The following is an 11,191-nucleotide window of genomic DNA, read 5'->3' on the forward strand; positions in this document are numbered from 1 at the left end:
TTGGGTTTGTGTAGAAATTGGAGTTGGGGGGTGTCTCCAGCCCCGATCGCTTCAGCAGCGCCTGTCCCCTCGGCCGAAGGTCTCAGGTCAAAAGTTAACCCTGTGTGTTTTTTCTCTTGGGGCGTGTGTGTGTGCGTGCCCCCTCGTCCACAGCAGAATGATGGGCAGTTCACACCGATCCAGCTGGTTGGAATGCTGAGGGGCATCGCCTCGGGAATGAGGTACCTCTCGGACATGAGCTATGTCCATCGGGACTTGGCAGCTCGGAATATCCTGGTCAACAGCAACCTGGTGTGCAAGGTCTCGGATTTTGGGCTATCCCGGTTCCTGGAGGAGAATTCGTCGGATCCTACCTACACCAGCACCTTGGTAAGGAATCTGTCCTGGCCATCAAGCACGCAAACGGACCTTTCGGTTGAAACTGCCGACTACATTAATCTAGTCCCATTTGCCAGCATTTGGCTCATATCCCTCTAAACCCTTCCTATTCATGTCCCCATCCAGATGCCTTTTAAATGTTGTAATTGTACCAGCCTCCACCACTTCCTCATTCAACCCTCTGTGTGTGGAAAAAGTTGCCCCTTAGGTCCTTGTTAAATCTCCTCTCACCTTAAACCTATCCCTTGGACTCTGGGAAAAGATCTTGTCTATTCACCCCTATCCATGCCCCTCGTGATTTTATAAACCTCCATAAGGTCACCCCCTCGGCCTCCGACGTTCCAGGGGAGGGAAAAGAAATGTCCTAGCCTATCTCGAACCTCCCAGTCCCGATAACATCCTGGTAAATCTTTTCCGAGCCCTTAACTCCGTAAGAGAACACAACAAGAAGACAACACAGCTGGACACACAGGTCGGAGATAGTAGGAACTGCAGATCGATGCTGGAGTCTGAGGTAACAGAGTCATCCTACTGTATGTCAGGGACATATCAGAGATGACCACTCAGACCCCAACGTAACCCTCAAACGAAGAACCGCCCTCTGACCGCTACTAACGAACGTAAAGGATCCCACAACCAATAAAACTAATGTAATATACAAATTACTTAGGCCAAATTGGAAGAAACCTGACAATAAAGATACACGAACACCAAATAGCCCCCAAGAGACACGACCAATTCTCGCTGGTCTCAATACACACGGACAACGAGGGACATGAATTTGACTGGGACAACACAGCCATAATAGCACGAGCCAAACAGAGAAACGCCAGGGAATTCCTGGAGGCATTCCAACCAGAACTCGCATCAACAAACACATTGAACTGTACTCGATATACAAACCACTGAACGCTTACCTAGTAGGGTGACGAAACATCTGCAGTCAAACATACAGGCTCAGCGAGCAATTCTACAACCTCGTCCACAACCCGAGCTACACCTCTTCTCAAAAGGTTTAAACCCTTTCCAATTTAATAACATCCTTTCTGTAGCAGGATGACTAGAACTGGACACAGTGCTCCAGAAGAGGCGTCACCAACGTCCTGTACGAGCTCAACATGACATCCCAACTCTTATACTCGCAGGTCTGAGCAATGTTTCCCCATCTCTGTCTTAAATGGCCACCCCCTTATTTTTAACCTCGCCCTAGTCCCAGATTGACCCCACAGCAGGAAACATCCCTTTCAGTTTCCAGGTCCCCATCAGGATCTTCCATGTTTCAATTGATATTTCTGTGATATTTCTGAGGAGCAGAGGGATTGAGGGAGACAGGGAGGAGGTGGGGAACGAAGGGAGATGGGGAGGAGATGAGGGACGGAGGGGGACGGGGAGGAGGTGAGAGGGTCGGGGCAGAGGTGGGGGGAGATGGGGAGGAGGCAGGGAAGAGGCTAGGCTTTCGTCCCTTCGTAATTGTTGGCTCTCAAATAAAACACAGATAGTTGGTCACTCACTGATCCAGTGATATCATTGAGTGTTGCTGACAACAGAGAAACCATCAGGGAACGAGGCAGCTACGTGTGGGCCATTTTGAAAAGTTAGCAACGTGTGGGTGACAAAATTGGTGAATATTTTACTACAGTCATCTTCCAGAGATAAGGCATAGTAGGGATGTTAATGAGGGAATTTTAACGGAATCAGTCGGTTTATGACCAAGACCGTTGGCGTGTTTAGTTCTCATTTAACCGTTGAAATGACGGATTTCTCTTTTCTCGGACGCAGGGCGGGAAAATCCCAATCCGCTGGACAGCTCCAGAGGCCATTGCTTTCCGCAAGTTCACCACAGCCAGTGACGTGTGGAGTTATGGGATTGTCATGTGGGAGGTGATGTCCTATGGAGAAAGGCCATACTGGGATATGTCCAACCAGGATGTAGGTATTCCGGAATCTGCCTGCTGCCTTGAAGGAACAGTTTCTGTCCTCATGAACTCCTCCCCTCCGGGCCCCCCGACGCGCCCCGCGCCGCCCCTCCGGGCCCCCCGACGCGCCGGGCCACACACCCCTGGGCCTTGAGCCTCGCCCCAGGCCACATCCCCGGCCCCTGACGCCCTGGGCCTCACCCCCAGTGCCCTGACGCACCCTGGGCCTTGAGCCTCGCCCCAACATAGACTCTCGAGTCCTAGTGATGGCCTGTCGCCCCATGACTTCTAACCCCCGTGGCCGTAAATTCTAGTGCCTGCTGCTGACCCGTAACAACCCCCTGACCCTGTGGCACTAACGGCCATGCGACTCCACCCCCGCAGGTGATCAACGCCATCGAACAGGATTACCGGTTACCGCCGCCACCAGACTGCCCCACCTCGCTGCACCAGCTGATGTTGGACTGTTGGCAGAAGGAGCGCAACACCCGGCCGCGGTTCGGTCACATCGTCGGCGCCCTGGACAAGATGATCCGCAACCCGGCCAGCCTGAAGATCGTCACCCGGGAGCTCGGAGCGTGAGTTGCTGTCGTCGCACTCCTCAAATCCGATCCCCTCCACCCCCACCCCAACGCCAAAACTCCCAACCCTCCGGCCTCCATTTCCCGGCCCACCGCTTTCTGCCTGGGGAACCCTGTCTGGTGGAGCCCTCTTCTTTTCGTTCGCTGTCCCTTTCTTCCTCATAGAATCCCTACAGTGTAGAAACAGGCCCTTTGGCCCTATAAGTCCACACTGACCCTCCGAGCATCCCACCCAGACTCGTCCCCCTATAACCCACCCTAACCTGCACATCCCTGAGCACTATGGGGACAATTTAGCACGACCAACCCACCCTAACCTGCACATCCCTGGGCACTATGGGACAATTTAGCACGGCCAATCCACCCTAACCTGCACATCCCGGGGCACTATGGGACAATTTAGCACGGCCAATCCACCCTAACCTGCACATCCCTCGGCACTATGGGACAATTTAACATGGCCAACCCCCCCTAACCTGCACACCTTTGGACTGTGGGAAGAAACCGGAGCACCCGGAGGGAAACCCACACAGACACGGGGAGAATGTGCAAACTCCACACGGACAGTCACCCGAGGGTGGGATCGATCCCGGGTCCCTGGCACCGTGAGGCAGCGGCGCTAACCACTGAGCCACACATTGCCTCATTAAACATTGGAGATTATTCAGCCAGTCCATGAGTTTTGTGGCTAATCTAATGTTACAGCACAGAAGGAGGCCATTCGACCCTTCGTGTCTGTGCCAGCTCCCGAAAGGGCTACCCAGCTCGTCCCACCCTCCTGCCCTATCTCCGTACCCGTCTAGTTTAATCTCTTTCAAATAGATCTCCAGCTCCCTTTCCAAACCTCCTATGGAATCCGCCTCGCCCCAGCTCTATCTTGCTGACAATCTTAAAGTTTTGTGACCCCCACCCACTAGCGGAGACAGAATATCCTCCTTTATCCTGTCAACATTGTACATAATTTTGAACATCTCTATAAGGTCACCTCTTGATCATCTCTGCTTCGAGGTGAATAAGGGCCAGTCTCTTTAATCTTTCCTTGAGTCTAAGATCCCTTATTCCTGGCATCATTCCGGTAAATTTGTTTTAAATTCTTTCCAGGGCTTTAACGTCCTTCCTTAAATGAAGAAGTGAGCACCACACTCCCCAGATGTGGCCTGACCAATGGTTTGTGGAGGGAGTGCCTTCCTTGCTCTGTTACTGTCTGCCCCCGTTTACGAACCCGAGATCTGTTTCGTGTTTCACCTTGCCTGGTGAATTGTACACGTGAACCCCGAGGTCTTTCTGCTCCTGTGCTCCCCTCAAAGTCACACTGTTGAGTCTGTTGCCAAAACCTCATGTCTCTCTCTGCATCAAAGTTCATCCGCCTGGTCACCCCCGGCTCCCCTTCCCTGCCTTTTCCGAGAAGTCTCGATCCCCAAGAAGAATCTACCTCGGCTTTGAGTGTACTCGACAACCCAGCCTCGACAGCCCCTCGGCCATAAGGGATTCCACAGATTCACTCCCCTCGAGAGAGACAGAGAGACAGATTGCCCTGAGGTCGCTGCGCCAATTTTGGCCATTTTGTTTTGGCACAGCAGAGGGTTGGGCCATCAGGTCCATCCCTTTCCTTGTTACCGAACCCCCCTACAACCCCGGCTTCCTAAAACAATACCCCCCCACCCCCCATTCGTCTCATCCCATTCCGAGAGAGGGAAAGAGAAAAACTGTCACAGGGCTAACAATGGAGGAAAGCAATGGTTCCCGTCCAACACCGCCATCCCCATCTCCCACCCCCTTCCCACCAGCCTCTGAAACCGGTTTCAGGGCAAGTTGGACGCTCCTTGACGACGCTTGGTCGGCTTCGTCAGCTGCGGCCTGGTGGGAAAGGCTTCGTCGTCCCCTTGTCCCCCTGCGCGCGGAGTCGGTGGATTCTGCGCTCGCGAGGGGTGGAATCCCTGGCCGCCACTGGGCAGTGCAGTTGGAGCTGGGGCCGCGGCAGTGGTAGAGGTGCCAGCCACTACAGAGTAGTGGTTTAGGCCGAAGCCAGGCATTTCTCCCACCCCCTTTGTTAGCGGGGTGGTGGGGGAGAAATGGACAGTGGAGGGGCGCTGACCCAGCAGACAGCTGATGCCGGTGGCCTTCGTAACTCAGCTCAGTGGGATCTTGCTGTGTGCGCGCTAGCCGGGCCAAGAGGGGTCTTTGCGGGGCGTCTTGGGGGATCGTCGGAGGCGCTAAACGAACGCTGCGCATGTCTCCAATGACTCCGCCAAGTGACCTTTCACCTCCCGTTGTTTCTCTGCCCCGCCCCTCACCCCCGCAGCCTCTCGCAGCCCCTCCTGGACCGCGGGACGCCCCACTACACCACGTTTGCGACGGTCGGAGAGTGGCTCAGCGTGATCAAGATGGGGCGATATGAGGAGAACTTCGCCAATGCTGGCTTCACGACCTTTGACCTGGTCACTCAGATGTCCGCGGAGTGAGTATTCCCCCTCGGGCCGCTGTCCTCCACACCACGCCTTCCTTTGCCACTCCCTGGGGGGTGAGGAGGGGTCCTCATAGGCCTGGGACGTGTGTGTGTTTGCTGCCCCGTCCATAATTGCCCCTTTGAGACGGTGAGGGTAACCTGCCATCTCTTGACCCTCTGCAGTCCCGTGTGCTATCGGACAACCCACACAATGCCCTCAGGGAGGGGAGTTCTAGGATTCTGACCCAGCGGCACTGATGGAACAGCCAATATATTTCTAATTTCTAATTCAGGGTGGGGGGCGGCTCGGAAGGGAACTTGGAGGGGCTAGGTGTGGGGCGGAGGTGGGGGTGAGGTCCCATGTATCTGCTGCCCTTGTCCTTCTGGATGGAGTGTTTGATGGGGGACAGTGTAGAGGGAGTTTTGCTCTGTATCTACCCCCGTGCTGTCCCTGTCCTGGGAATATTTGATGGGGGAGGGACAGTGTAGAGGAAGCTTTACTCTGTATCTAACCCCGTGCTGTCCCTGTCCTGGGAATATTTGATGGGGGAGGGACAGTGTAGAGGAAGCTTTACTCTGTATCTAACCCCGTTCTGCCCCAGTCCTGGGAGTGTTTGATTGAGGGACAGTGTAGAGAAAGCTTTACGCACAGTTTGAAAGAGTAGAAGAAGCATTACTCTGGCTTTTGAAGCTGGCGATTTAAGAAAGCGGCGCGCGTATAAACCCGGGGATCCGGGAGAGGCGTGTAGGAGGGGTTGGACCCGTGGTGGGTGGGGCGGAAGCGCAGAGAGGGTGGTGGGAGAATGCGGGCTTGTGAACCTCCAGGGGGTAAGTGAATGGCCTGCTTTTGCTTTGTGCCCATGCAGGGACCTGTTACGAATTGGAGTCACTCTCGCTGGCCACCAGAAGAAACTGCTAGCCAGCATCCAGACCCTGAGGGCGCAGGTGAAGCCATCGGCGACAGCCCGCAACTGACCCGAGCAGGGAGTCACGTGGAATCAGATAACCGCCAGGGAGAAGGAGGAGGCACAGAGAGAGAGAGTGGGGACGGGGGGCAAGGACGCAAGGTTCGAAGCTGTGCCCCTCTCCTGAGCCCCACGCATCTCTCGGCCTCCTCTAATATCTCGGACCTTTGGGGAAAACTTTCGGGAGTTTGTCCCCGGACTCGTTTTGCACTTTTTAAAATTTTTGTAAATGTCGTCATCGTGAGGATTCCCGGGCCTCAACAGAAACGCTGAGCGCCCCCCCCCCAACACCCACCCCGGGCGCTGTTCCGTGGGGGTTAACCCTCCAGCGGGCACTCTCCCCCTCTCCCCCTGTCGGAGTGTGTGGGGGGGACGGGTGGGGGCACGGGGGTGAGGAGAGAAGGGCATGTGCCAGAGGGGGCAGGGTCCGTTTCCCCCCCACAAACGTCAGAGGAGCAGCGCGGACGCAGCGCGCACGTCGGTGACACGGTGAAGAGGCGACTCAGTCGGATCCCAGTCTTCACATTGAAGGTGCTCTGGGACCGGGAGACGCGGCCAATTGTCCCGCGCTTTCGAAGCACTGCATGCTGGGTAGACCCCCACCCCCTCCCCCAAAACCCCGAACCGAACTCCTGACGCCTCACGGCTCTCTTTTGAAGAGCCTTTTCCCCTGTGTTCGCGCGACGTGTTGACTGCCAGTCCCTGCGACCGAGCGGAGTGTCCCCTGAAGCCCCTTTCGGCGAGGCCTGAGGCCTACTGGGCCCTGACCGTCTTCCCTCCCAACTCTTCACTTCCTCCCAACAATTCGAATGGGGCTATGCCTCCCCTCCGGCCCTGCATTTGTATAACGCCCACCCTCCTCCGATGTGGTTGACGCTTTAACTGCCCTCTGGGAGGGCCGGCCTAGCCAGCGACGCCGCCCTCCCACGAACGAACGCTGAAATAAAACAACCTTGTTCGTCACAGACCTCCCAGGAAGAGAGCGCGGTTTTAAAGAAACCGGCAAAACGACGCGTAGATTTCAAGATGGATGGCGACATTGACTTCTTTCGTCTTTTCTGATGGGTTGCCACGGAGATGGGCCGGCAGCCATTTTGACATGAGATCGCACTGGTCTGAGGCCAGGCAGTGACCATGGAGGGCGGGGTGGCTCTGGGGGTGGGCGAGGGCGAGGGCTAGGTGGGGTAGCGGCAAAATGGGTGAGGAGGAAGGGGGGCCGGTTATCGGTGAGGAAATGGCCACTTGGCGATCGCGGTTTGGGACCCGTACGGTGGCCCTTGGGGGTTGGGGGTGATCGATGCAATAAAATGGTACAAGAAAAGCCCCACCCCCTCCCACCTCGCACAACTCCACCACCCTTTCACATGTCCCCACCCTCAACAGCCCGGGGGAGGGGGTGGGGGAAGGGGTTGGTGGTACATTACACTGAGTGTGCACACTGAGTGTGCCCACTGTGAGGTAAGTTGACAATATGGCGCTCTGTTTTGGGATTTTTCTGCCTCCAGCGTCGGCTGTTTGGGATTGGGATTGGCGCGAGAGTTGGGACCTCCCGTACCCCCTGCTCCACCCTGCCTCGCTTCAGCAATTTCCAGCCAGGCCCCGATGGCACCCGAATCCTGTGATGTCGAAACACTTTTTTTTTCCTTTTTTTTTAATAAAAGGTATTTAAATCACTTTTTTATGGCAGCGACTGGTGTTTTATTTCTCCGTCCTTGGTTCATTGAGAGGCGTTCGTGTGGAGAGAGGAGTGGGGGGAGTCGTGGAGGTCTACAGCACAGGAAAAGGCCCTTCGGCCCATCAAGAGTGTACCAGTCCAAAGCAACCGCCTAGTCCTATTTCCCAGCATTTAGCCTGTAGCCTTGGCTTTGCAAGTGGCATATTTGAATACGACGATGTTATGAGGGTTTTTGCCAGAACCAGGCACGGAGTGAAATATTTCTCACCCATATCTTCTCTAAATCTCCTCCCCCCTTACCTAAAATTTACCCCCCTTGCCTCCCCCCCCCCCCCCCAACCCCCAACACTCAGTGATCCCTCCATCAAGCAGTAAGGTTTATTCCTGCCTATAGCCCTCATAATGTTATACATCTCAGTCATGTCCCCTCTGCTCTAGGGAAAACACACCCCAGTCTGTCTATTCTCTCTTTCAAAACTGAAACTGTCCAGCCCCAAGGCCCCATCCTGCTGAATCTCCTCTGTACCCTCCCCAGTGCAATCACGTCCCTCCGATAACGCAGTACTCTGGCTGTGGAATGGATTTGAGGAAAGGGGTGGGAGGTTTAGAGGGAATGTGAGGAAAAGCTTTTCATTATTCTACCCAGAGCCTGACTGGGGGTGCGGGGGGGGGGGTGTCTAGAATGCTCAGCCTGGGAGGGTAGTTGAGGCGCGAAACCTCACACGAGCTTTTGAAAAAGTATTTAAGTATTTGGATAAGCACTTGAAATGTCATAATAGTGAAAGATACAGGCCTAATGCGGGAAAGTGAGACTAGTGCAGATGGGTCAGTATAGAGTGGATGGGTCAAAGGGCCACTTTCTGTGCTGTGAGGCTGTATGTACTCTGTTTGGGGGTGGGGTGTAGAAGTGGGGACACAGTTTAAGGATACAGGGTGGACCACTTATGACTGAGCTGAGAAGAAATGTCTTCACCCAGAGAGTGGGGAGTCTGTGGAATTCTCTGCCACAGAAAGCGGTTAAAACATTGAATGTTTTCAAGAAGGGGTTAGGTATGGTTCTTAGGGCTCAGGGGATCAAGGATGGGGAACGGTGGGAAAGAAAGTGGGGTCAGGGACTGAGTTGGATAATCAGCCATGATCCTACAGAAAGGGGAAGCAGGATCTAAGGGCTGAATGGCCACGTTCTGCTGCTCTGTCTCACGGTGATGGGTCTCCCATCTTGCCTCATCTTTTCCCAACCTCTCCCACGGTCAGGGCTTTTCCCAGGCCAGGACCGAGCTTCCAGAGGGTGGGATCCGGGTCAGTACGGATTACCCTGCGAGATGAGGGGTGGGCTGTCTGAGGGGGAGAGAGAAGGAGCTCCATCAAAGGAGCGACTGAACCAATGAGGCCTGTCCCAGGAGGAAACACAGAGTCACACAGCACACAAAAACAGACCCTTCGGTCCATCCAGTCCATGCTGACCATCATCCCAAACTAAACCAGTCCCACCTGCCTGCTCCTGGCCCATATCCTTCCAAACCTTTCGTATTCAAGTACTTATCCAAATGCCCTTTAAACATTGTAACTGTACCCACATCCACCACTTCCTCTGGAAGTTCATTCCACACACAAACCACCCTCTGTATTAAAAAAATCGCCCCTCATGTCCTTTTTAAATCTTTCTTAAAAATGTGTCCCCTGGTCTTGAAATCCCCCACCCTAGGGAAAAGACACCTGTCATTCTCCTTCTCTATACCCCTCACGATTTTATAAACCTCTATAACATCACCTCTCAACCTCCTACACTCCAGTGAAAAAAGTCCCAGCCTCTCCTTATAACTCAAACCCTCCATACCTGGCAACATCCTGGTAAATCTCTCCTGAACCCTCTCTCCAGCTTCATAATATCCTTCCTATAACAGGGTGACCGGAACTGGACACAGTGCTCCAGAAGAGGCCTCACCAACGTCCTGTACAACCTCAACATTAAGTAACAAAGATCTGAGCAATGAAGGCAAGTGTGCTAAATGTCTTCACCACCTTTTATACCTGTGACACAAACTTCAAAGAATTATGTACCTAAACCCCTCGATCACACTGTTCTACAGCACTACCCAGGTCCCAACTTTTGACTCTGTCAGTCCTGCCCTTGTTTGTTTTACTAAAATGCAATACCTCGCTTTTATTCAAATTAAACTCCACCTGCCACTCCTCAGCCCATTGACCCAACTGATCAAGATCTCTTTGTAATCTTAGATAACCTTCTTCACAGTCCACCATATCACCAATTTTGGTGCCATCTGCAAACTTACTAACCATGCTTCCTAAATTCTCATCCAACTCGTTTATATAAATAACAGAAGTGGACCTAGCACCAATCCCTGAGAAGCACTGCTGGTCACAGGCCACCAGTCTGAAAAACAACCCTCCACCGCTGCCCTCTATCTCCTACTGTTAAGCCAATTTTATATCCAATTGACCAGCTCTCCCTGAATCCCGTGTGATCCAAATTTACTAATTGGTCTACCATGTGGAACCTTGTCACAGGTTTTACTAAAGTCCGTGTAAGTAGTTTCTACCGCTCTGCCCTCATCCATCTTTTTGGTTACTAACTCAAAAATCTCAGTCAGTTTATGAGACCAGATTTCCCTCACACAAAGCCATGCCTAATCGTTCCTTGCCTCTCCAAATGCATATATGTCCTTTGGAATCACCTCTAACAGCTTCCCCTCTACTGAAGACGGGCTCACAGGTCTGTAGTTGCCAGGATTCTCCATTCTAAAAGAAAGGCACAACATTAGCCACGCTCCATCACCTCATCTGTGGCTATAGATGATACAAATATTTCTGCCATGGGCCCTGCAATTTCTTGCCAAACTTCCCACAACGTCCTGGAGATTTATCTACCTTTATATTTCCTAAGATCTCCAGTGCTTCTGGAATGTGAACTGTTTTCCAAACATCGATAGGGAGGTGGGGTGGAAGATCGAGGAGGGAGGGGGGAGGATCGAAGAGGCAGGAGCAATGAGGGGGAATTGAGGAGGAGGGAGGGGTCTCTCTGTGACTGTAAAGAGGTTTGTTCGTTGTGTGTCAAACAGGAGTCATTTGTCCAGGCTGCTGCAGTTTACAAAGTGATATCTATGTTTGTAAAGACAGGGGTATGTCCTCTGCTCTGTCCCATTTTTAAATCACTCTGCCTCAGTTTTAAATCGCTCCATCCCATTTTAAATCGCTCCGTCTCAGTTTTA

At 53.3% G+C, this 11,191-nt stretch overlaps 1 protein-coding gene across 1 annotated transcript in view; it reads left to right on the forward strand.

The window, feature by feature from the left end:
- Positions 1–7,960, forward strand: part of LOC109925754 (ephrin type-B receptor 4-like) — a 190,249-nt gene extending 182,289 nt beyond the window's left edge. The window contains exons 10-14 of the mRNA XM_048620045.1: positions 154–369; positions 2,158–2,307; positions 2,679–2,872; positions 5,178–5,333; positions 6,188–7,960. Coding sequence (XP_048476002.1) covers positions 154–369; positions 2,158–2,307; positions 2,679–2,872; positions 5,178–5,333; positions 6,188–6,296 — 825 coding nt within the window. The 3' untranslated portion in view covers positions 6,297–7,960. The remainder of the gene's footprint in view (positions 1–153; positions 370–2,157; positions 2,308–2,678; positions 2,873–5,177; positions 5,334–6,187) is intronic.
- Positions 7,961–11,191: the final 3,231 nt, after the last annotated feature.

This window comes from Rhincodon typus, chromosome 45, assembly GCF_021869965.1.
Source record: "Rhincodon typus isolate 14 chromosome 45, sRhiTyp1.1, whole genome shotgun sequence".
Taxonomy (NCBI): Eukaryota; Metazoa; Chordata; class Chondrichthyes; order Orectolobiformes; family Rhincodontidae; genus Rhincodon; species Rhincodon typus.